Raw genomic sequence first — 26,860 nt, forward strand, 5'->3', positions numbered from 1 at the left:
CCCATTGTAAAGGTTCCGCCATTTTACAACATTCTCCCACGGAGACGGGAGCGGCAGCCAGTTGTTTCTAGTTTTCAGCGCGGCGTAGTTACATAATTTGTTCTATAATAAAAAATATTTATAAGAATTGCGGCATCAATAAAAAGATAGGTGGTGTTAGTAATACCTGTAGTTAGCCGAGAAGCGGAAGGGAGGGGACGCGATGCCGAGTCACCCATTGCGCGTGGCGGTTGTGTGCTCGAGCAACCAGAACCGCAGTATGGAGGCGCACAGCATTCTCAGGTAACACACGTGAAAACGCGGAAAACCGGCCTCGCCGCTCACCTCATGGCATGACCAGAACCAAGTAGTGAACTTGTGTACAGATAGGAGATGGATAAGATAGGCTGTAACTAAGCCATCCGACCGTCGCAGCTGGCTGCTGGCGCAGCTAAGTCACTGTTACCGGCCGGCGTTTTCACACGCTGCACTGACTGTGCTGTAACTCACCAGGCTGCTGAGTTTGTTTCCTTTTCCCTAAATGCTGTTGAACTGTGTGCCAGGCTAGTGGTGGCTTAGCATATGACACTGACTGCTAAGAAAGTGCCGCTATGCGTGGCTCAAATCATTCACCCGGAAATTTCTAGAATAAGAATACGTAATCGGACTGAAAAACCGCTTGAGCTACGATGCGATGGTCGTCGATGATGTGTACCAAATGGTGTAACAGAGTTAGCAAAACAACCAGGCTGCCACACAGTCGTGCGCAGAAAACAAGATTCACGATTCACAAGATAAACAATTCAGTTTATGAGTTCACGTTTCAATCAATTCTTTCGTACTCTGGCGCCTATCTTTATTACTGGATTTAGGATAGGTGTAAATTTTTTTATGCTAATTTCTCACGAGGAGAAGGACTTCAGCAGTGAAGAACTTAAGTATCCACTGACACAAAAGTTTACATTAACATGATTCACGTAGAGACTAGATGCGGGCTTAGTGCTGATAAAGAGCGCGGAAATGCACTCCAGTCCTTCTTCCGTGACAAAGAGAAAGGCGGTAGTGCCGGATCCGCGGCCAGGGCACGGCTTTTTACCAATTTATATATTTCTCTGTACCAAGTACATGGATGTCTCAAAGGAGTGTTTCAATGATCCATATAAAATCGTTTCCATGACAACATACACAATATGTTCCAGTTACACTGAACAGCCATTTTATATGATGGGGAGATACTTTTGTAGGTTTTCCTGGTATGGAATGACCTAGAGAGAGATGAAATTGCACCAGAAAAAGTGTTTACTAATTGATGTGTAAGCAGAGGGTAGAGCTACTTTCACTGAGCAGTATGCTTAACATTTTGGATTTTTGCATTATGCGTTCAAATCGGGCTCTCCGTAATTATGCACATATTACCTTAAGTATTTTTCCCTGTCATATTAAAATGGTAACATTGTAAAAAAAAAAAAAAAAAAAATTGTCAAACTGATGTTCATCATCATTTGATATGTCATAGCCAGCACTCAGCTTTGCTGAAGCAAACTGTTGATTTGCTCAAGCAGACTGTTGGTGGACTAGATTCTGCATTGTTGCTCATTGTCTGGCTAGTTTTTACTATAATTTAATTTTGATTTCATGTAGCATTACATTTTCCAGAACTTGCTTTCTTCAGTAACTGGAGAGCACATGGGATGGGCAACAAGCCCATAAAAATTGATGTGCACAGAAGATGTAGAAATATGTATAGCATTGTTTTAAAACAGAGGCCCTATACTGTTTCTGGCAGCTAGGCCACAGTATTGTAGAAATGAAGTGTCTTCAAGACGTTCTCTTATGTGGAGGTGTTAGTTTTGATATCAAAAGGTATGTTTCACATACCGTTTGTTAAGAAGAAACTGGAGTGTTCATGTCTAAATGTCCACTGATGTGCCTGACAGCAAACATCACTGTTCCATGTTTTTGTCAGGCGTATTGCTGAATGTTATGTATCTGTATAGTGTGCCTATTGACTATTAAAGCAGATCTGTTAAGCTTCTCTTGCAGAGAAGAGCCTTAGAAGTTTTCTGTATTAGATTAATATGGACTCAGGTATATGGATTCACAAGTTGGTTTAATCAGGCAGATTGCGGCCTTGCAGAACACAAATTTGTGCCTGTCCTTCCAGGACTGTGATTTGAGTAGCTTTGTGGGACCTACAAGATACGCTTAATATAATGTAAATTTTTCTCTCTCTCTCTCTCTCTCTCATTACCATCCTTGCCTATATCTCACTTTCAAACCCATATTTTTTCCAACCTGCCAAATCTTTCTCTCCTTCCCCTTTTCACCCTTATTCCTCCCCCTTTATTTCTTGTGCAGCAAACGGGGATTTGATGTGCGCTCTTTTGGCACTGGGACACATGTGAAGCTACCTGGCCCAGCACCGGACAAGCCCAACGTGTATGAATTCAAAGTGACCTACGAGCAGATGTTCAATGATTTAGTCCGCAAGGACAAGGAACTGTATCCCCAACATAACATGTCACAGGTTACAAACACCCTCAGTCTACTTAAGTGTCTGTTGCTATATAATTAGCCTCATTGAATGAACAGTGATGAACTAGATTTTCTTTGAGGTGGGATAAATGTGAGTCTGAGGAATGGAGCGAGTTTGTATGTATGTCCTATGTTTTATAGGCACCATGCAGGAAGTGGTCTTATGGAAGAAGTATCATGTAATGGGGATGATTCATTGCCTTCTGTCTTTATATTTCCAGGCTGTTTATGTTCCATGTGTTCCTCAGTAAGTTGCTTTTTTAAGCTGGTTAATATTACTCAAAGAAAATCAGTCATTGGGCTTTTCCTGTCATAGCTTTTATTTAATCATTAAAGTAGCAGTCACACAAGTTTAAGTACACCTGCTGGTAACTAGTTTTTTCTTTCTTTTTACAAGGCATCTAACAACTTTCAGGAGGGTATTGTCTGACATGTCCACAGCTCTTGTTCAGTAATTCCTAGAGATGTAGGATGCTTCAATTTTCACTTTTTCCTCGACAGCTTACCAAAAAGTAATTCCCAGGTAGTACCCTGACTTCTGAATGGAGTAGTAATATACTGCTGTCTTGCTCATTTATGGTAAATTACTCTTTGCATAATGGTAAATCAGTATTACCAAATTTATAGAATGATGCTGGTCAAAAGGATGCCCAGATGGCATGAATTTGGGAGGGGTGTAAACATTCCGTTACATTCCTGACAAAGGACCCATTAAAAGATGGCCTTTACTGACCTGTACTGGCAGGAATGCACCTCACTTGTGAAATGTTGTACCTGTTCTGAAGGTCCCAACCTGTCTTGTTTGCATTTTTTCTCTATAATGAACTAAATTTCCTTAATTTTGTCTAGCTAGACAGTTTTTTTTACATATTGAAATAATTCATGGTTTCTTGGTATTTCTGATATTTTCACACTGCATTGGTACTAGCTGTTAAAAAAAAATTTCTGCCTACAGTGTGAAATTGCACTGCATGTGAGTCTGTACCCAAGAAAAAATTAAATTAGTTTTATGTAGGTTCTTCACTTTGCCCTTGTATAATATTCTGCCATGGAAATGGTTGCAATTTCTGTGCCGTTTGAAGACTGTTTCATTTGAAATTTTTTTTTATTAGCAGGTATAGTCCCACTTCACCGGTTAATCTTTCTAGAATTGTTCTAAGGTAAAGATGTAAAAATCTTTCTCATTCACCTATCTGTAAAGGAAACCCAGTGGAGTGCCTAGGAATAAATCAGATTAAAAATAGCAAAGTAAATATGGTTCTAGAAAACTATTTTTTTTCAGGAAGTAATCCACCCACAGCCCTTCAACTACATTTTGGACTATAAGTAATTTAAAGCATTTAGCACATGGGAGTTCATGATACAGAACGTACCTGTCTGCTGCAAAGGCATTTTTTTTCCCCGCATTTTCAAAAGTGGAAGCATTTATAATTTATAACCTCTTTATTGAACACTTAAAAGTTAAAATAAAAGTTTTTGGGCAAAGGGTCAAAATTACTTGGCAAAAGTATTTTCACACACACTGTCTGAAACCGCTTGTCCCATGTGGGGTCGCGGGGAGCTGGAGCCTAACCCGGCAACATAAGGCTGGAGGGGGAGGGGACACATCCAGGACGGGATGCCAGTTCGTCGCAAGGCCGCCCAGGTGGGACTCGAACCCCAAACCCACCAGAGAGCAGGACCCGGTCAAAACCGCTGCACCCCCTACAAGTATTTTCATAAGTTCTTAATTCTTAAGTCAGCATTTGGTTAAAGTATATTTGACACCTAAACCTTCCTCAAACAGTTTGCATATCCAGTTTGCTGCGTCTTGTTGTCTGCTTTTCTTGACCTATTTTTGTCGTGTGCTCAGGCTTTTAGATACCCTATGAACAGCACAACTTTGAGGTAATCTCGCATTAAGGGATTCAAAATAACACTTTGACTGGACCCAAAAAAAAGTTTTTATTGTATGCTGATAACCCACTTCAGTGGTTTTGTCCCTGTGCTTGGACTTGCCTTCATCTTGCTGCTAGGTAAATACTTGCCCTATTTAGCTGCTTTAGCAGATAAGGAGAATCCTAATATTGTGCATTTTTCCTTCAGCCATAACAATATTTGCTGTATGTGGTAAGCAAATCATATCAGTAGTATGGTGCCACCACCACTGTGCTTGAGTGTAGGATTAAGTATTGCTTGTGTGCCACCTAGTTGGTTGTGCACTTAAATGTTGTGACGAAAAGACCTGAATTGATCTCATTGAATAGCTGCTCTGTTTTCCAAATATTTCAGTTTAGTCTTTGTCTTTAACTGTGTAATTCTTGATACCCTCTAGTGTTTTTTTTTTGTGGAAAGTTCTGGATGTTGACCAACTCATTTTGTTCCAGCTCAGTGAGTAAACTCTGGGCTCCATGTGGCTTGTAAAAGATTCACCTGGCTTAAAAGTGGGGGGAACGAGATCACCTATTTGTCCCAGATTAGCTATATTATTAATATAAATTTTATCACCAGAGTATGTTAAATGAGACTAACCTGCTTCAGTACTCTGGTTGTTATAAACTAAATAAGGCTGTTTTTACATTTATTCATTTAGCAGATGCTTTTGTCCAAAGTGATGTACATCTCAGCAAAGGTGCAATTTATTTATATTTTTATTCTAAGCTGCTGATATTGAGCTACTTCATAAACAGTTGTGAAAATATAATTACAGGTGTAAGTAAAAAGTAATATGGGGTAAAGTTTTAATAAAATATGAGATTCATGAAAAACATGAATCTTACGGGAGGTACATTCGTAGTTACGTTGGTACAATGCAACTAACGCAACAAAGGCTTCTCTCTCTCTTTTTTTTTTTTTTTTTTTTTTTTTTTTTGTTACTGCTTCTGAAGGAGCACACCTCTGTCCTCTGCCAGTTTTTCTTTTTTTTGTTTTTTTTTTGTTTTTTTTTTTTTGTCTTGGAATTGGAAGTTTGAAGATGATTCTTGCAAGCAGTAGGTAAAATTATAGGACTTGAGATAAGTATGCTGATAAATCGGTGGTTCATAAACTGGGTATGGTTGTAATATTAAATTTGAATTCTAGGGCACTCCAGCATTGAAGAGGTCTTGCAATGTAAGGTTCTTTTGAAGTAAAAATGCATCATAAAATCATTTTGTGCACCTAAATCTCACAAAAATGTTTTTATACTTATAATAAAGGCTAGGCCAGAGTGGCTGAGGAGCCTGTCTTTATGTCCAGGACAAAACTATTCTTGAAGCTCTTGCTGCTCTTTTATATACATCTATTTATAAAAAAAAAAAAAAAAAATGATCTGGGTGAACCTGGACACCCCTTCCCCTTCTTTCTGATGTTATGCACCGTTTGTGTCTTTACTGTGAATGTACACTGCCTGGCCAAAAAAAAAGTCACCACCTGGATCTAACTAATCAAATAGGTAAGAGCCTTCCATTGGATAATTACTGCAGTGATTAATATGTTTCAGCTGGCAACAAGTTATTTACCTCTGATGCAGTGAGTAGCTTCTCGTTTCTTAAACAACCATGTTGGAAGACATATTCTGTGGTTGTGGAAAAGATGTTACTGTTTCAGAAGGGTCAAATTATTGTTCTGCATCAAGCAAAGAAAACAACTAAGGAGACTGGTGAAACTACTAAAATTGGGTTAAGAACGGTCCAACGCATTATTAAAACCTGGAAGGATAGTGGGGAACTGTTATCTTCGAGGAGGAAATGTGGTCGGAAAAAAATCTTGAATGATTGTGTTCTGAGATGTTCGGTGAAATCAAATCATAAAAAAAAAAAAAAAAAACTCACGGCTATGTTGAATTGTGAAAGTAAGAGCATTTCCACATGCACAATGCAAAGAGGACTCAAGGGATTGTGACTAAACAGCTGCGTAGCCTTAAGAAAACCACTTATCAATGAGGCTAATTGGGGGGAAAAAAAGGCTTCAATTTGCTAGGGAGCATAAAGTTTGGACTCTGGAGCAATGGAAAAAGGTCATGTGGTCTGATGAGTCAGATTTACCCTGTTCCAGAGTGATGGGCGCATCAGGGTAAGAAGAGAGGCGGATGAAGTGATGCACCCATCATGCCTAGTGCCTACTATACGAGCCTGTGGGGGCAGTGTTATGATCTGGGGTTGCTTCAGTTGGTCAGGTCTAGGTTCAGCAATGTTATGTGCCCAAAAAATGTAGTCAGCTGACTGCCTGAATATACTGAATGACCAGGTTTTTCCATCAGTGGATTTTTTTTCTTCCCTTATGGCACGGGCATATTCCAAGATGACAATGCCAGTATTCATCGGGCTCAAATTGTGAAAGAGTGGTTCAGGGAGCATGAGACATCATTTCCACACTTGGATTGGCCATCAGAGTCGAGACCTTAACCCCATTGAGAATCTTTGGGATGTGCTGGAGAAGACTTTACGCGGCGGTCCGCCTCTCCCATCATCAGTTCAAGATCTTGGCAAGAAATTAATGCAACTCTGGACAGAAATAAATGTTGTGACATTGCATAAGCTTATCGAAACAATGCCATGGCGAATGCGTGTCGTAATCAAAGCAAAAGGCGGTCCAACAAAATAGCGTGTAACATTTTTTTTTGGCCACGCAGTGTATGATATACATTTAATTCTTGCTAAATCTAATAATGTTAATGTTGGAATTAAGTGCAGCTAGTTTTTTACAGTAACCAAATATAGCAATCCATTGATTTTCAAAATTAATTTGTTTGTGAAAACAGTGCATATACCAAAATTTTAGATTCCAGAGGCATATTTCCTCATTGTTTTAAAAACGGACACTCATGTTCTCATATGAAAACCCCAAGCCGGTATGACTACAGCACCCATATAGGTATCAACCCACGATTTTGGAATAATATAAAATACTTAATGCTTCAGATGCTCAGTGAGGTCATTAATGGGTAAGTTTGTAGGCAGTAAGTTTCTGAAATTGGTTTTATATTCAGTAGATAGCAATGAACAATAATGGGATTTCTTAAGTGCAGACAATTTTAAATAAGGCAAATTACTATAATGAACTTTTTCTCTGCATACCAGTTGAAGAGCAGTTGATTGTGAGTTGTTGCTGGAGGAGTAAGGAATCTTTGCAGTCATTCTCGCACTGCCACTGCGCAAACAGTTTGAAGCAAGACAGGAAACGGCTGTAAATTAGCTACAACTACAGTACATTAGTAAACCGCTTCACTCAATCTTTTTCGGGCATGCTTTGGATAAATATCTTTTTTTCTTCTTTTCAGTAGTTGAAAATTGGCTATTGAAGCTAATGACGCTTTTACCAAAATGTTTAGATAAAGAGTTAAAATCAATGGATGTTTGTATAAATAATATAGTTTAAGATATGCTGTTGTGAATTTGTCTTTCATCACTTCTAGGTTCTCAGTTTTAACTGAACTATATTTTGTATGGTTGCATTCATAATTTATCTTGACAGCATGTTTTGAAAACTTGGAAGCCTTTTGTCTTGAGCCACTATTAGCTAGCTCTCCCAAAGATAGTAGGCTAATTTGATGTTCATCTTCACCAGTTTCTTGAATGCTTGACATACTTCACCTCATAGAAATGGCTGTAGTCCTTACATAATTTGTCATGACTGCTGTGCTGAGAAAATGGTTACACAAGAAGAAATTACTTTTGGAAATGATTGGAACAGTCAGATTCTCTCAGGAGTTAAGATGAATCTGTCACGATACAAGAACTGGCTTCAGAATGTGAATGTAAGCCTGTGGTAGGCTGCCCCAGTCCTCGAGGTCTTGAAGCATGTACTTCGCTAGCTAATCTAGGAAATGTAATTATGAAATAAGTACTTGATCTTTCAGGTATAAAAGTAGTTGCTACTTTCTATTTCAATTGTAACATTTTTAACTTTTGAATGTAAAGAATGTTGAATGCCAGGCATCCCCCCCCCATTTTTGAAAGGTGATAAAAGGTTTCATTTTTTCATCCCTCAAATAACCTTTTTTTTTTTTTTTTTCCTATTTTATTGTAATATGTGGTTACTCTAACAACTGTGGAACACGAGGCTAGAATGAAGCAGAAAAATCAAAGGATGGCTCTAGTTCTCCTTTGCTGGTCTTTTCACGTAAGTTACAACTCTGCAGCTCTTTGGTTTCTTCTTTTCCAGTCTGCATCTGAAACTTTGATGCATTAACCTTATGAAAACGACTGCTGAATAATGACTTGCCTCCATTTTAATAGTCACCAATTCAGATTCGAAGAAGTTGATTAAATAGATTGAATAATTGGTGAAATCCACCAACACCATCCCAGTACATTTGAATGTTCTGACTTGCCATGTTGAGAAAGTAGTTCTGAAGGAGATTACCTTGTTTAGGTGGGAGAGCGAAGGATATGGTTTACAAATTAACATTAGGACATGTATAAAGAAAAAGTCTACATATGCTATGGCTCACTGGAATTATAGGTTTATACAGTGCCCTTCAAGTATTTAAACAGAAGCTTTGTCCTACTGGCAGTTGAAAATATCCTACCTTTCCTGCCTAAACTTTTGTGTTATCCAGTTCTGTATGTTCAGTGAACTATCATCTAAAAAGTCTGGTGGTATTTATTTTTCTTTAAATTTGCAGACCAGTTGGTCTTCGAATCTGCTGTCATCTGAATAAAGAGCACTGACCCTTTTCCAGTGAACTCAGGCGTGCCCAACTCATGATACCCCATCCACCATGCTTTTCTGAAGAAGCGCTGTTTCACCTTTCCATCGTTTTGATAGGTGGCCATAAAACCTTATTCCAAAAGTCTTGATGCTTACATTAGTATCCTTTGCAAATTTCTTTCGAGTCCTTCTATTCTTCCTTCTTATGAGGGCCTTAAACTTTGTACTACAGCCTCTGGATATTTCTTTATGAAGTCTTGTGCAGATTGCAGTACTTGAGATTTGCACCTTAGCGGTCTGGACATTCTTTCATCCATCCATCCATCTTCCTCCGCTTTTATCCGGGGCCGGGTTGCGGGGGCAGCAGTCCGAGCAGAGTACTCCAGACCTCCCTCTCCCCGCACACCACCTCCAGTTCCTCTGGGGGAACCCCAAGGCGTTCCCAGGCCAGCCGGGAGACATAGTCTCTCCAACGTGTCCTGGGTCTGCCCCGAGGCCTCCTCCCAGTGGGACAAGCCCGGAGCACCTCCCCAGGGAGGCGTCCAGGAGGCATCCGGAACAGATGCCCGAGCCACCTCAACTGGCTCCTCTCGATGCGGAGGAGCAGCGGCTCTACTCCGAGCTCCTCCCGGGTGACTGAGCTCCTCACCCTATCCCTAAGGGTGCGCCCAGCCACTCTGCGGAGGAAACTCATTTCTGCCACTTGTATCCGCGATCTCATTCTTTCGGTCATGATCCAGAGTTCATGACCATAGGTGAGGGTAGGAACGTAGATTGACCGGTAAATTGAGAGCTTCGCCTTACGACTCAGCTCCCTCTTCACCACAACAGACCGGTACAATGACCGCATTACTGCGGACGCCGCACCGATCCGTCTGTCGACCTGCCGCTCCATTTTTCCCTCACTCGTGAACAAGACCCCAAGATACTTAAACTCCTCCACTTGAGGGAGCAACTCCCCCCTAACCCGGAGGGAGCAATCCACCTTTTTCCGACTGAGAACCATGGCCTCGGATTTGGAGGTGCTGATTCTCATCCCCGCCGCTTCGCACTCGGCTGCAAACCTCCCCAGTGCACGCTGCAAGTCTTGACTTGATGAAGCCAACAGGACCACATCGTCCGCAAAAAGCAGAGACGAGATCTCGCGGCCACCAAAACAGACACCCTCCGTTCCCTGACTGCGCCTAGAAATTCTGTCCATAAAAATAATGAACAGAATCGGTGACAAAGGGCAGCCCTGGCGGAGTCCAACATGCACCGGGAACAGGTCTGACTTACTGCCGGCAATGCGAACCAAGCTCCTGCTCCGGTCATACAGGGAACGAACAGCCCGTAGCAACGAGCCCCGAACCCCATAATCCCGAAGCACCCCCCACAGGATGCCACGAGGGACACGGTCGAATGCCTTCTCCAAGTCCACAAAACACATATGGACTGGTTGGGCAAACTCCCACGAACCCTCCAACACCCTAGTGAGGGTATAGAGCTGGTCCAGTGTTCCACGGTCAGGGCGAAAACCGCATTGCTCCTCCTGAATCCGAGGTTCGACTATCGGTCGGATTCTCCTTTCCAGTACCCTGGCATAGACTTTCCCAGGGAGGCTAAGGAGTGTGATCCCCCTGTAGTTGGAACACAATCTCCGGTCCCCCTTCTTAAAAAGAGGGACCACCACCCCGGTCTGCCAGTCCAGAGGCACCGTTCCCGAACTCCACGCGATGCTGCAGAGGCGTGTCAGCCAAGACAGCCCCACAACATCCAGAGACTTGAGAAACTCGGGGCGGATCTCATCCACCCCCGGAGCCTTGCCACCGAGGAGTTTTTTGACTACCTCAGCAACTTCAGCCAGGGTAATGGACGAGTCCCCCTCCGAGTCCCCGGCCTCAGCTTCCTCTACGGAAGGCGTGTCGGAGGGATTGAGGAGATCCTCAAAGTACTCCTTCCACCGCCCGAGAACATCCTCAGCTGAGGTCAGCAGCGCACCACTTCCACTGTAAACAGTGTTCGTGGAACACCGCTTCCCCCCTCTGAGTCGCCGGACGGTTTGCCAGAATCTCTTTGAGGCCGACCGAAAGTCTTCCTCCATGGCCTCACCGAACTCCTCCCAAGCCCGAGTTTTTGCCGCGGCGACTGCCAGAGCCGCGCTCCGTTTGGCCCGTCAGTACCTGTCAGCTGCTTCAGGAGTCCCATGAGCCAGCCAGGCCCGATAGAACTCCTTCTTCAGCTTGACGGCATCCCTTACTTCCGGTGTCCACCACCGTGTTCGGGGATTGCCGCCGCGACAGGCACCGGAGACCTTATGGCCGCAGCTCCGAACCGCCGCACCGACAATGGAGGAGCGGAACATAGTCCATTCAGACTCAATGTCCCCCACCTCCCTCGGGACCTGGTTGAAACTCTGTCGGAGGTGGGAGTTGAAGACCTCTCTGACAGGGGCCTTCGCCAAACGTTCCCAACAGACCCTCACTATGCGTTTGGGCCTGCCAGGTCTGTCCAGCTTTTTCCCCCGCCATCGAATCCAACTCACCACCAGGTGGTGATCAGTTGACAGCTCAGCCCCTCTCTTCACCCGAGTGTCCAAAATATATGGCCGAAGGTCAGAAGAAACGACTACAAAGTCGATCATCGACCTCCGACCTAGGGTGTCCTGGTGCCAAGTGCACTGGTGGACACCCTTATGCATGAACATGGTGTTCGTTATGGATAAACCGCGACTAGCACAGAAATCCAATAACAACTCACCGCTCGGGTTCAGATCAGGGAGGCCGTTCCTCCCAATCACGCCCCTCCAGGTATCACTGTCGCTGCCCACGTGGGCGTTAAAGTCCCCCAGTAGAACGACAGAGTCCCCAGTGGGAGCGCTTTCCAGCACGCCCCCCAGGGACTCTAAAAAGGCCGGGTACTCTACACTGCCGCTAGGCGCATAAGCACAAACGACAGTGAGAGACCGTTCCCTGACCCGAAGGCGTAGGGAGATGACCCTCTCATTCACCGGGGTAGACTCCAACACATGGCGGCTGAACTGGGGGGCTATTAATAAGCCCACACCAGCCCGCCGCCTCTCACCTTGGGCAACGCCAGAATAGTGGAGAGTCCACCCTCGATCGAGTAGAGTGGTTCCAGAACCCAAGCTGTGAGTGGAAGTGAGCCCGACTATATCTAGACGGTATCTCTCAACTTCCCGCACCAGCTCAGGCTCCTTCCCCGCCAGTGAGGTGACATTCCAAGTCCCAGAAACCAGAGTTGGCGCCCGAGGTTTGGGTCGGCCGGGCACTCGGCCCCGACCACCGCCCAAATCACAATGCACCGGCCCCTTACGGTTTCTCCGGCAGGTGGTGAGCCCACCGAAGAGCGGCTCCACGTTGTGGCTTCGGGCTGAGCCCGGCCAGGCCCCGTGGGCATAGACCTGGCCACCAGGCGCTCGCATGTGAGCCCCCCCCCCAGGCCTGGCTCCAGGGTGGGGCCCCGGTGACCCCATACCGGGCGGGGTAAACGGACGCCTTGATATTTTCGTCATAAGGGGTTTTTGAACCGCGCTTTGTCTCGTCTGTCATCCAGGACCTGTCTGCCATGGGAGACCCTACCAGGGGCATGTAGCCCCAGACAACATAGCTCCTGGACTCATTCAGGCACTCAAACCCCTCCACCACGATAAGGTGGCGGTTCACGGAGGAGGGACATTCTTTCATTTCATTCATTATTGCGTTTTTCTTTGCACTTAGAAATATTTGTCATTTGCAGCATTTTACTTTTTCGGACAGTATTTATTTTTTGAGAACATTCCAGGTTTTGCAATGCAAAAAACAAATATCTAAATTCCTGTGATGACTCTTTCCCTTCTAAAATGGCCATCTCTTCTTCTTGTTGGTGTTTTGCTGACTAATTGAAGTAAAAGATTGAGGTCTCGAAAGATCTGAACCAGGTTTGGATCTTCACAGCTTTTTATGCATGTGCAATATATGCAGTGTAAAACACCATTATACACTTTGTCCCATAGCTTCAGCCTTACTGTTTTTTAGGGGGGGTCTCAACAAAAAAAAGTGCCTTTATGAGCAGTAAAACTATACATGGGTACATCTTTAAGTAAAAGGGAAAATGTACAGATGTAAGCATACAGCTGTATTGGTCTAATTTGAACTCTTGTCCCAGTACTTTGAAAGGGCACTGTAACACTAGCCAGGTAACATGGAAGAAAACATGGAAGGGCTAGGAACTTGCCAAGTCCAATGAACTGTGAGAATTAAATGTTAGACATACCATTTTAAGTTTTTAAAAAAATTTAGATTTAGGACATTGAGTACTGAATCTTTAGACTTGTTTTCTTGCCCTTCAACTGTAATTGCTCTTCTCTTATAGTTCTTCTTGAGACTTACTCACTTCCCTCCTCTCTTCAGTAACTACCACTGGAGGCCCTTTTCCCAGTAGAAACTCTAAATTGCTATGTTATCCATGTATGTGGTGGTCTACTGCTATGGCTTGAGCACCATTTCCAAGTATGAGGTAGCCTGTTGGAAAGAACAAAGTAATTGTTACTGTTACATTTTTGAGTGTGAAAAGTAAACGTTTATCCTCATTTCTGGTGAAGGTGTAGTGTGACTGTTCAGGCTAGTTTAGTTTGTCGGCTCTACTCAACAAGCATTTTTGATCGAGACATTTTATTGCCACATCTGTAGTTGTTAGAAACATCACTATAAACTCAAGGACACTGTTACAGTAACAGTGAGACCAGACGATCCTAATTCCATGTATCAGGAAAGCGTTAGGGTAAAATCTGTTTTCATTTGTATGTGTCCTGGCAAGTGTCCATCAAAACTTTTCATCAAATGCATGTTGTAAGTCCAGTACGTAACTTGAACCAGGTTATGCTTTATGGATATAGTCAGTGACTCCGGGTACTGTCTGCACCTTTTCTTCGGCAGACATTAAACTGCACTTATACTGTGTCTTAAAAAAAATTAAGCAAATCAGTTCACACAATGGCAGCCTAATACCTGAATTCAATACTGAGTATTTTGAATTGTAGTTCTTTAACGATCTTGATTTTTGACAATTATGGACCACAAATCGGTGGAGTGCTCTCCTCTCTGGGTGGGTGGGTTTTTTTTTTTTTTTTTTTTTTTTAATATCCCTGCAGTACTGGATTCATGAAATCAAGATAGTTGATAACTGTCTTTTTTTTTTTTTTTTTTTTTTTGCTTCAGTCAATACATGTTTATAGGCTGTCACTGGACATTTGCATTGCTTTCAATGTTAATGCCAGTGATGAGGAGACAAGATTTAATATCTCACATTTCCTATGGCTATTCCACCCCATCTTGTTAAGAACTAGTCATTTTTCATCACGTTTTAACCACAAGAAACTTCTCCATTTTATGCAAGTGCATTCTTATGGGTGTTGAACTTTTTACTTTACTGTTTTTCTATTTTTTTCTTACGCTTGTGTTTTATACTTCTGAGGTGAATGGCTTGTATACAACCTTAAGGTTGTCAAAAGTCTTCATTGTACATTACATAGAGAGATTCCTCCATCCTGTCATTCAGTCACCATGTAACAACATCAAGTAATCAGTGTCCAGGAGGTTGTCCAAGCCATGTTGAGGAAGGTGTTGGTCAAGAAACAGGGACAACTTGCTTTGCTTTCAGCATTTCTGGATGAATCTACTTCCAAATTATCATACAATAACCTTGGCCTAAGAGATGGTCTTTCATATTTCAGAAGGGTATGCCACTGCCTCCTGGAAGAATGGTGTTCCTACTGTGTTCACAAGTTCATTAAAATGTTCTTTACATCTCCAGATGAAATTCATCATTTGTCAGCAGTCTCTTCCATGCTGAAATCAACCTGTGTGACATTCTGCTTTCTCTTTCTGCTGGTCTTTTTACCTTGTTAGCCAAATGTAAAGTTTTCCATGCCCAGTTGGCCAAGCCAGTGGCTTCTTTTACTGTTGATTGTAGATTTTTGATCTATCCCCAATGACAAGTGCCCAATATCTTCCAGCTGCCTCTCTTTCCAGCTCCCTCCACAAAAGCAATCTCAAATATAGCAATCCATTTGGAAGCTCTTCTGAAGGTTAAACCCATGAGCAGCACATTCTCCAAGGCATTCCCAGGACGGACATGCTTACAACCTATTTTGGCTTCACTACTTTGTCTGGTGACCCCAGCTAACAGATGCAGCTCAGCACCTTTCTATACCTGATTGTCCAGAATATATGCCTAAGGTCATATGACACAATTACACAGTCACCTCTTGACTTTTGATCTACGTTTATCTGGTACCATAGCTAAACGAACTACTTAGTGTTGGGTTCACAGGGAAAAAAAATTGTTAGTGTCGGTTTAAAATCTGGATTTATTGGTATGTCACTATTTTTATAACTTGATCTGTGTTATGCTCCATTTTTATGTCAAAACGTCTTATACTTTAAACACTCCAAGTTGTCTTCCAAGCCCAAAAGAGTTCTTAACATTACTCTGAAAATTTACTAATTTATTCTTAAAGCCCAGAAAGTAATAGATCAATGTGTGAGACATAAAGTTGCATCATAAATGTTGAAAGAAACAAACTAAGTTTACTTAATCGCACGTCTGCAATTATGTCTCTTTATCCTAAGGTAATGCACAAATTGTATCTCTCTGAGATGTACTTTGCTTTGGAGAAAAGCATCTGCTAAGTGAATAAATGTAAATGTAAGGAGTAAAAATGGGCAAAATTAAATCTGAAGGTGATACCTACAGCAGTGGAATATGGTGCATATAATTTTCTATTAATTGGCCTGATTGTCTCCTTAGTTACACTATTATAGAAGGCTAACAAATGTACATGCAGCAAACCTGTACTCTGGCTGTCTCATCATTTACCATACTGTAGACCAGTTGTAGAAGATCTGATTCACCTTATGCTTTAAGTATGAAAAATTCATAAACGGGAAAACTGCGATGGCCTTTTAGTTTTGAAAATAGAAATCGATTCATTTGTTACTTAATGCATAACATGGTGTATAATTTATATTTAATTTTAAAATTAGTACATGATAAAAATGTAAAAGTTATTAAAATGCAAGTAGGCATGTGTTCGAGCTCACAATTGAGGGTGTGTACTAACCTGCATGCTTTACAATTAAAATGTGTGACTACAATTAAAAGTGCTGTGGTTATCATCTAAGCTCTATGAGAAGGGAGCAGGTTTCTGTAACAGAATTAATGGAACCAAAAATCCTGATTCTTTAGTTTGCTTTTTTGATTTACATTTACATGAATGTGTTTAGCTTTTCTCCAAAGTGACATACATCTCTGAGAACAATCCAAAGAAGTGCAATTCCCCAACACAAGGGGAGATTAGGGTTCCTAGTGTGATTACGGACACAACAACTGTGCTTATATGTGGGGTATTTATGAGAAACAGTCCTACACAGCTGTGCTCCACAAAACTTGAATGGTGCTCAATAAAAATTCAGTCATTTGAGTTTAAATGCCTAGTTATCTTGCAGTGTTAGACAAAGGTTTACCTTGTAAGCACATATAAATATCCTTATTCGGTTAATGTCGTTGAGTTAATATGTCAAAAATTTTGTATGGATTCTCCTAAACCTGACTTCATGCCATGGCCTGGTAATTTCAGCTGGGTGATGCAGTCATGTTTGAGAAACTGATTTTTGAGCTTGGTTGAGAAAGCTGTGTTAAGCATTCTTCCACTTCTAACATATGACTGTGGGGTTGTCTTTGTTTATATCTTTAATGTGTGAATTCTATTTTCCTGGCTCTAATATTCTTTAAAACACTGGGCTGTCCCAGTCTGTAAGAACTTTTAATTTTAGTGCTTTTAGCATCCTAAGGACTTGTATATGTGGTAGGGTGTCGGGAGTCTAATTCACTTGTGGGATCCTCGAGCATTTAGGTCACAAAACTTGTCTTTCCTCCCAAAACTGTTATGGGTTGAGCTCATTTCATTCCCAGAATCTCTTACGGATGTTGGCAACGCACAAGAAGAGGAATGTTTGTCATGCACTGAGCGACTCTGCAAAAGGAAGAAAACATGCCCCATTAAGAAGACTATGAAATTGGCCTTCTCAGCAGTATTGGTGAAATGGCACACTACTTCACAAAAATGAAAACACAACTGACACTTCATGTGATTTTGCTTTTGGTAAGTTTATAGCAGTGTTGTGGGAAACAAGGATGTTGGCCAGTTGGTTGCGAGGAAATAGATTTGTTAACTTGTGCCAATGTTTTATTGTTATTCTCTGAGTTCTACAGCTTGATGGTTTCATGTCTTCATTTGGACACTGGAAAGAAGTCAAGAAGTTGACTCTTTCATGCCAATTTTTTTATAGCCCCCCCCCACCACCTCGTGCAAAGTCTTTCGTTTTAAGTTGTTCCTAGTCTAAAAGTTTGTGCTTCTGTAGGAATAGGAGAGGGGTCTGTAAAAAGTTTCATTAGTGTCACCTTATATTACAGTGGAGTAGAAGACTAGAAGAAGCTTTAAGTATTTGTTAGTGATGTGATTCGAGTTGCACCCTTAACATTCACCCAAAGATTACTGAAGGGTGTTGAGAGCCTACAACTGATTTTAGGAATTAGTAATAAGTTTGTGTTTGGTTTCCATCTTCTAATGAGTTGTGGTGGATTAGTTGATGACAACCTAGAGCCTTGAATGCTGCAGAAGGATGTTAGTCTGGTCTGACACTCAGCCAGAGGAGGAGCATGGGGGCTGATATGATGATCTGTTTTGTTACTGCATTTTGAATTTGATGTAGAATGGGTGACAAAGGTTCACTACACTTCATCTAACCTCATTTGGATAAATGAATGAAAATTTGTTTTTATGACTTGCATCATGGATTTCTTCTCATTTTATAGCGTTTCATTTAAATGTTTTAGTTTTGTTGCAACATTTCCACCCCCACAGTGGACAATGTGTACATATCTACACTGGTTCCTTATGTTAATGTTCAGATTGCAAATTTTCCAAGTGTGGCAGATTGTTAATGTTACATTTTCTCCTCTTTTCTGTTAGAGTGAAAGCCACCTGTGTTTCTATACACAACAATTAGTTGGTAGTAAAATGCACAGACTTGGAGCAGAGTGATTGTAATTGAATTTGGATTTTAGTGTATTTCAAAGTTAATGAAAATGCTACTTGAATTTTTGTTTTTTTTAATAAACTATTTACTACAGCTCTTTGCATTTTTAACATTCTACCTGTAAGTAAATCGAGGGGAATCTGTATTGTTAAGCTTTTATTGTATATTTGTGATAAATCTGTCACCAATTAGCACAAAATAAGGAGGCTGTGGGGAAATGTACTATTTCATTTTCCTAATGTTAAATTAATTTCCATGTAGTTTAAAAAAAAGTTTAACAGTGCAGTGGACTGGGGGTCCTGTCCAGTGTGTATCCTGCCTCACATATGATGCTTCCCGAATAGCCTCTGGATCACTGCAACCCTGTATTGGACAAGTGCTTAATGATAAAGGATGGCTGAAAATGTTAGAATGTCTTCAGTTATTGTGGTGTTGTGGTTTTTAAAAACCTAACCCATGAATAAATAGAGAGGTGTATCAAGTGTGTATTTTTATTGATTCTGTCTTGGTGGGAAAAGTGACTTTGGAGTTGTGAGCAAACTTCTGGCCCAAGCGGTGTAAGCTGAGGAACTAGTGTAGTAGCAAAATTTGGAAATACCATGATTATCAATCATCAAAGAATTTGCACTGTCTTTGACTTTTTAGCTTACCTTCGTGGCATTTGTTGAGTCTAGCTATATTCAACTTAGTTTGTGATTTGGTTTACAGATTTTTGAGTCTACCATCTTATAGTGGTTTTTTTTTTTTTTGTTTTTGTACAGCAAATGATTACTGGTTAACCTGGTTACAAATTACTGGTTCAGCTCCAGTGCTGATCTCTCAAACTCCAGTTCATGTCTGTTTTTGGTACACAATGTGGAAACAAACCAAGCTGTTTAGGAAAAAAATAATGGGGTGGCATTTTTTTCCTTAAAGATTGTAAAATCAGCAAGGTTTAGTGGTTAGCAGGGTTTTTTTTAAAAAAAAAAAAAGCTGGCTAATTCCTAAACTGGGAAATTGATTTTTACTAATTAATAACAAGATACCTTTGTAGCTTGTAGCAATTTGGTTGACTTGATTACAGGTAGGATTTGTAAATGAAAACATAACATTAGCGAATTCATGTTATACATACATCTGTTGCAGATGAAACTATTTCGTTACATAAAATTTGTGTGATTTGCTTTTGTTTTGAGGAAGAGTCATCTTTGTGGGGGTGTTGCAGTCAGACTGACTCATTACTGAAGTGTGTGAAGAACTGACTCACAGCTCTGTCTGTAGTGTGTGTGTGTGTGTGTGTGTGTGTGTGTGTGTGACTCAAGGCAATGTGGGTGGATGGATGCTGGTGTTAGAAAAGGAACAGAGTGCAAGTTCTGCCACTATCATATTTTCTTCATTCTTTCATCTGTCCCAGTTCTTTCCTGCCAGCAGAATCCCATGCAAGTCTTTATACCTCATGTTTTCCTTTTCTCCTTCTCAGGCACAATGTGGTGGACAGAATATTTATCTGGAGTTGTCATGAAACTGAGAATAAGATGGAATAGGCACAGGATAGGCCCCTGTACTTATGGGCTGTTCTTTTACGAGGGTGATGAAATGGCCAAGCCTGAAGGAATGAGTAAGCCGTTTAACTCTTGAACAGATTTATGTGACTTGTCTCAGGGAAAAAAGAGCTTATGGATATAGTTAGTCCCAGCTGTAGTACATATGACAGTATAGATTAAGAAATTTGTCGGGGGGGGGGGGGTCATAAATAGACTACAAAGAAGGTCAAAGAGGCTATTTTCTACTCTTGACATTTGTGTGTGTGGTAGGAATACCATCATACTTTGTCTTGTTCCACTTTACAGAAATAGCTTTATAACCCAAAAGGCCTTTTCTGCATTGTGCTGTTGCAGAAACAGAGAGAGACTGACTAATACCTGGTCTGCTTTGAGGTACAGTACCATCCCCTCCTGGTTCATCATTATCTCTGGCAACACCACTTGGAGGTCTTCTCTTCAACAGCTAGACATCCCGAAATAACTTTTAGCTGTAAAGTAATACATTTGTTTGATTTCCAGTTTTACGGGTGGTCCTAGGTTTACTACAGCATTCTGTTCTGGCAACCCTGCTGTAAGTTTATTTGGCTGTAAGTAGAAAATCCCCTTATGTGGACCAAGAATATTTAAACGATTCATCTACGCTAATGCTACCTTTGTATGATGGAACTTATGTTTTCACTGATTTCTCACATTATTCTGGTTAAAATAATACAGAATAATAAATGCAAAACAGTATTTTTTTCCATTCCGCATTATTTTTACTTTCTTCATGTCTTGTGTTGTCCACCCACAGCACCCCCACAACACTGACTTTTCACTTGCTAAACAGTGGCAAATGTCAAAGTGTTGTGAATAAAAAAAATCCAATTTCTTGTTGAAACACCCAAACTATGACTGAGACTTAATAATAAATACAGCTTTCTTTCCAATGTTACTGTACAGCAGGTGGAATGTCACTGTTAGATGTTATGACCAAATGTCAGGAATGAGATGACAGGACATACTACTACTGCAGTAATCTTACCCAGTACTTGAAAATACACAGTATTTTTACACATTTTCAATTTAGCTGCAAGTACAGAAGAGGAGCCTGACTGGGGGTATGCGTGAAGGTGTCTCTTTAGTGTAAGTGTGCAAGCACACATTCTGAACAATATATGAAAACATTGTCTGCTGTGTTTGTGCTTAGGATCATCCTTTGTCATACATGAGCCTTCTATTAGGGTGAGGTTTGTGGACAATCCATGGGTGTTAGGGTTAGGCTTCTCAGTTGTGTATGTGCGCTCACATTTTCTTTGTGTTCATCTTTGGGTACTAGACCTGTATATGCACTTTTCCTTGACTGCCTTGGCCCAGATATACTCAGAATGGTATTCTGCATATGCTGGAGCGTAACAAACGCATCAAGGCCAGGCCTGAGCGCTTCCAGAACTGCAAGGACCCCTTCGACCTGATCATCACCTGTGAGGAGAGAGTGTATGACCAGGTGCTGGAGGGTACGTGACACAATTAATACATTCTGTCCGCAGAGCTGTTTGGTTTTTTTTTTTTTTTTTAATATCCTAACTGTTAGAGGACCTGAATTGCATTTTAGATGACAATGTATTGTGTGGTAGCTGTGATAAAATCATCACCCTAAACTGACATTCAGTCTAAAGTAAGTGGTACACTTTGACATATACAGTACTATTTGAAGGTATATGAACCCTAATGGAACGGTCATTATTCTTCTATAAAATCTTAAACTTATAAAATGAATCAATAATTGTTTTATACACATGATTCTACTGACCTACTTGGTCTAAAGCCCCCCCCCCCCCCCCAAACCTCTCCTATTATGTGGCATGCTGCCCCCCCCTCCCATGACTAGATAGATAAAAAATCTAAAAAAAAAAAAAAAAATTCTGTTTTTGTACTTTTTTTACTTTAACTTTTATGTTTTTTTTTTCTTTTGAAACTATATAAAGGACAATAGTGGAACACACCCTCAATTTATCAAAAATGTTTTTGAACAATATAGAATTAATTTGTAACATTATGTGTAATGTAATATATGCAAACTGGGGCATAGGGTGCGTTTTGCTAGCCATGCCATTATAAATTAGTGGGAAACCTGTGCTTGCTTCTTTTTACAAAGAAGCACAATGCGCGGTTCAATGTTGGACAGCGCAAGCCTGAGGTCATCCTTGACCTGCAGGCGATTTCGGTATTTTTTTTTTTTTTTCAACGCAGTCAATTTTGAAAACCCGGCCTCGCATAAATACGTTGAGGTGAATGGCAGCAACAATTTAACGGCGGCGTCAGACAACTGAGGATATTCAGTCATCACAGTCAGCCAAAACGAAGGCAGAGAGCAAGAGCTATAGACTTTTTAGCTGGAGGTGCTGACGGCGGACCATCGCCACAACTCCTTTTAGCACGTGTGATGAACTTATCCATACCAACTTATCACCATGGATTACTTCGACTGGTATCTCTGACGTTCTGATTCGTGCCTACACTGCCAGCTATACATAAAAGGCAGGCTTAAGCTCCGCCTCTCCAACTCAGAAAGAAAATGCAGAGGGAGGAATGCTTTTTAAAATATTTTTAATTATTTTTTAAATTATATTTTTTAAATAATGAAGAGAATTTTCCATAGATTTTTATAGGTTTTTCATTTTTATGCACGTTATAATTGAAAAGCAATAAAATACACTGAGTACCCAAATGATGACCTGTCTCTGTGCTTTTTTCTTGGAAACAATTTGCGCCACCCCTTCCGGTCTCTTGCCCCTGTTGAGAGCCAATGCTTTAAAGTAACACATGAAATCGGTCATTACACACCTATGATGTCACATGAGAAAGACTGATTCTCATTAAATGACCATTTTATGGAAAAACTTAACAGGCACAAGGGCTTCACATACTTTCAAGCAGCACTGTATAAGACCCACTGTGCACATGAATAATGAGCATGTTTCTTTTCAACCTTTGCACTTCATTTCAGAGCTGAACTCGCGGGAGCAGGAGACCTTCCAGCCGGTGCACGTCATCAATGTGGATATCCAGGACAACCATGAGGAGGCCACGCTGGGTGCCTTTCTCATCTGCGAGCTCTGCCAGTGTGTGAGTGTCACTGTGTGAGTGTCACTGTGTGAGTGTCACTGTGTGTGTGTGTGTGTGTGTGTGTGTGTGTGTGTGTGTGTGTGAGAGAGAGCAAGAGATTGGGGAAATGGGGCTTTGTGTGTAAGTGGTAGGTTAGTAGAGAAGATCTGCGTGCACAATTCAGAAGGCTGTTGATGTCCACCAAAGTCTGGTGTCTGTGGGCATGTGATAATTCTGCTTGAAAGTGGAGTTGAGAAGTCACCTTCCCTCTTGGTGCCGTTTCACAGATCCAGCACACAGACGACATGGAGAATGAGATGGATGAGCTGCTCCAGGAGTTTGAGGAGAAGAGTAACCGACCCTTCCTGCACACAGTCTGCTTCTATTGACTCTTATGCTGACACTGCGACACGGGGTGTGACCCTGTTGATTCTCAGCCATGCAACAGCACATCCTCTGCTTCTTTTCACTTTTCTCTTGCACAGTTGTGCACTTTTGTGGACTGTAATACTGATGCGTTGCAGCACAAGCTGCTTCTGCTCACGTCTTGTTCCGATGGAGGTCTGGCTCTGAAGTATTGGCATCTTGTTACCCATCAGCCGTGTTCCCGAGACGCCAGCGTGGCATTTTGGCTTTGATGGAGTAAAACACTTTGCTACCATTGACTGTTGTGCTGCAGCATTAGCACAGCACAGCGCTGCGCTGACCACGTTCTGCTGCAATACTTCAATACTATGTGCTTCTCTGGAGTTTGTGCTGCACTTTCAGCAGCACTGGCATACGGCTGCTTTTGTCATGAAAATCCCCCTGTGACCCTTGGAGGAGAAGAGGGAGTTGCACCTTGTTGCCTTGCACTGTAACATCCAGTCCACTCCTTTTACCCAGCCCAGCTATATGTATATTCCAAGTATTTGACAATGAAGTAGACAGGTGAGCCTAACCTGTCTCCCGTTTCTCTAGTCAGCGCATCATTCCTCTTTCGCCTGCCCTTGAGCTAAACTCACCTCATGTTGACTACGAGACAAGGCAACAACCTCCTAGAGAACTTGGAGAATGAGATGTCCCATGTGGTGGATGTGAATCTGCAGGATGCGAGTCCAGTCATACCTTCTGAAGGCCACAGGGTCTACAGGTTCTTGTTACAGAATTGTCATTATTTGGACGGAAAGTAAGAACCTGCAAAGTGGGGCATTGAGCAGATGATCCAACACCAGAAAAGTGTTAAATTGTGTAATTTCTTTAATGTTGGGACACAACAAAATTGTCTGTCCTGCTTTCTGGTAGGACAGGCATGACTGAACAGGTTTGCTCCAAAAGGGTCGTATTCCCTTCTGGAGTTAATGGGGAAGTGATGGAGGAAATGGAATGCGGTAATATATTTATGCGGAAAAAGTGTAAAAATGATTGACTGTTCTATGGGAAAGAAAGGACATTAAGATTAATAATAAACCATAAAGACCTCAGGGTTAATACCTCTTATTTATAGATTACTTTTGATGCCACAGAAATTTTTCTCTTTTTCAAATGGTGATTTGGTTCTTTTGTAAATTCTAGCAGTAGGTCAGGTCCAGAATGCCTGTAAGTCTGTACAGATTTAAAAGTAAAATATTAAAAGTAATGTATCAAAGTGTTTCTTTGATAATGGTTTTTATTCTTTCCCACATGTGAAACACATCCTAGCTTGACAGGGGGTTGTTCTTGTAGAACTCAGACACCGAGGTATTGCTGTTAAAGGAAAGGCCTTTTCATTAATGTGTTTACATGCAGTATGAAAGCTCCTATTCAGTACTGTGTTTATACTGTAAACTCAGTATTCACACAGCTGCAAGAAAAAGTTTATGAACCCTTTGGAATTACCGGGCTATCTGTTATTTGTAAAATGTGGTCTGATCCTCACCTAAGTTATAATAATAGACAAACAACGTGCTTAAACTAATGACAAATAATTGTACTCAACTTTTGAGCACCCCTGTATTTTATTGCATGAACCTACTGTCTCACCTGTCTTTAACTCTGAATATATGGGTTATTTTGGAGCACTTTAATTTTCAATCTTTTCTTCAATATTGGCTTTTTGACACTAACTTTCTATTGTCTTTGTGCAGCTGTTCTCAGTCGTCTTCAGATGTTTTATTATTTTAGCTGCATTTAGCAGCATGCGTTTGCACAGTTGAAGTCAACCTGTTTAATTCTTATTTAAAGTTTCGATGAAGACTTGTAGCAGGCTTGGACTTGCTTGCCCAGTTCTTCTCAGTCTGAGTCCGTTTCTCACGTTGACTGGTTGTAGTACCAGTATCTTTTCAGTCCTTTCAGTCAAGACAAGTTGGGAAAAGTCCCACGTCTCCCAGTGGTCACTCCGGCACTGATTGTGGCGCTTAGCCAAAACAGGTTGGACACCCCTGTCCTATAACATGATGCCCACATGAGCCCTTCAAATCCAGAGAACTGTGTTTCAAAAAGCATTACACACATTCTTCAGCTATCATCTTATGTGGTAAATATTTTAAGCATGTTCATCATTGGGGGTTCTGGTGATGTAACTAACACAATGGCCAATTCAAATTCACTTTTTACAGTAATGCAAAATACCTCAACTTTTAAACCTATTGCCATTTTTTTCTTAAATTTGATAATGCTTTAAAGTGAACATTTATCAATAGTTTGTGTTGCCTATTAAAAGAATTCTGCTTAGCCGTAGCAACATTTTGAATTTGAACATTCAGAATGATGGTCTCAACTGCCTATGTTGGAAAACTTGTCTATTATATCTACTAGGCTAAAATCCTACTATCAACAATAGGAGTAGCTCAATCATTAGTCCTGACTGTTGCATTATAGTTATGTAAGGAGGTATTTGTGGGAAATACAATTAAGCTTATGGTAATATTCAATTAAATTGAATGTATTTTTATAGAGCACTCCTCACCAGAGGCACAGAGTGTTTCACAAAGTTACTGGGAATGATCTGGTATTACAGTGAAAACACTTGTAGTTCACTCTATGAACCAAGCCTGCAGGTGAGAAAAGGAAAACTAAGAAGTACCACTCCAAAAGGGAGAAAAATATACCTCTGAGTCCAAATACCAGTAGCTGCCCAGCTGTATCAACCAATTAACAGAGAAATGTAGATAATCCATCTATCCATCTGTTCATTTTCTTGCCCGCTTGTCCTTCTAAGGTCACGGCAGCAACAGAGAGAGCAGAGAGGCCCAGTTGTCCCTGTCCCCTGCAACTTCCTCCAGCTGAGCCCAGGGGATCCCCAGCCATTCCCAGGCCAACTGGGAGATACGATCCCTTCAGCAGGTCCTGGGTCAACTGCAGGGGCCTCGCCCCAGTTGGCTGTGCCTGGTGTACTTCCAAAGGGAGGCGCCCAGGGGGCATCCTTATCAGATGCCCAAACCACCTCAGCTGGCTCTTCTCAATGTGGAGGAGTAGCGGCTCTACTCTGAGTTCCTCCCGGATATCCGAACTCCTCACCCTTTCACGGAGAGTGAGTCCCAGCACCCTGCTGAGAGAACTCATTTCAGCCACTTGTATCCACGATCTTCTTCTTTCAGTCATTACCCAGAGTTCATGACCATAGGTGAGGATAGGGACATAGACCGTCTGGTAAATAGAGAGCTTTGCCTTATGGCTCAGCTCTCCCTTCACCACTACAGTCTGGTACAGTGACCACATTACTGCTGCCGCTGTTCCCAGTCTGCAGTCGATCTCGCGCTCCCTTCTCCCTTCACTCATTTACATTTATTCATTTAGCAGACACTTTTCTCCAAAGCGATGTACATCTCAGCAAAAATACAATTTGTGCATTACATTAAGAGAAGGAGACATGGCTGCAGACATGTGACTCTTAAGTAAACCTTGTTTATCTTCCACTTGATACACTGATGTTCATCACTTGAGTAGATGCATAAAATGCAGGATAGATGCATCCTGATAACCTCCTACCATTTTTTTTTTTTTTTTTTTAATAAGATACACAAACAATCTCATACAATGCCAGAGTAGCAGCTGTATAAAGGCTTATCTGGAGATGCTCATGAA

At 41.4% G+C, this 26,860-nt stretch overlaps 1 protein-coding gene across 1 annotated transcript; it reads left to right on the forward strand.

Annotated features, from left to right (window-relative positions):
• The first annotated feature begins 14 nt into the window (after positions 1-14).
• On the forward strand, positions 15-24,445 carry LOC108928197 (RNA polymerase II subunit A C-terminal domain phosphatase SSU72-like). Its single transcript, XM_018742015.2, has 5 exons — positions 15-282; positions 2,338-2,481; positions 21,086-21,225; positions 22,719-22,837; positions 23,104-24,445. Exons 1-5 carry the CDS (start codon positions 203-205, stop codon positions 23,203-23,205), a joined length of 585 nt encoding a protein of 194 aa, XP_018597531.1. The 5' UTR covers positions 15-202; the 3' UTR covers positions 23,206-24,445.
• Positions 24,446-26,860: the final 2,415 nt, after the last annotated feature.

The sequence above is a fragment of the Scleropages formosus genome, chromosome 25 (genome assembly GCF_900964775.1).
Source record: "Scleropages formosus chromosome 25, fSclFor1.1, whole genome shotgun sequence".
Classification (NCBI taxonomy): Eukaryota; Metazoa; Chordata; class Actinopteri; order Osteoglossiformes; family Osteoglossidae; genus Scleropages; species Scleropages formosus.

Bases quoted from the DNA above. Each gene is read 5' to 3' on its own strand.
- LOC108928197 (XM_018742015.2), top strand. From the start codon at position 203: ATGCCGAGTCACCCATTGCGCGTGGCGGTTGTGTGCTCGAGCAACCAG. The intron at 283-2,337 runs GTAACACACGTG...TTTCTTGTGCAG, and splicing joins GAGGCGCACAGCATTCTCAG to CAAACGGGGATTTGATGTGC. The intron at 2,482-21,085 runs GTATCCCCAACA...GCCTTGGCCCAG, and splicing joins GTCCGCAAGGACAAGGAACT to ATATACTCAGAATGGTATTC.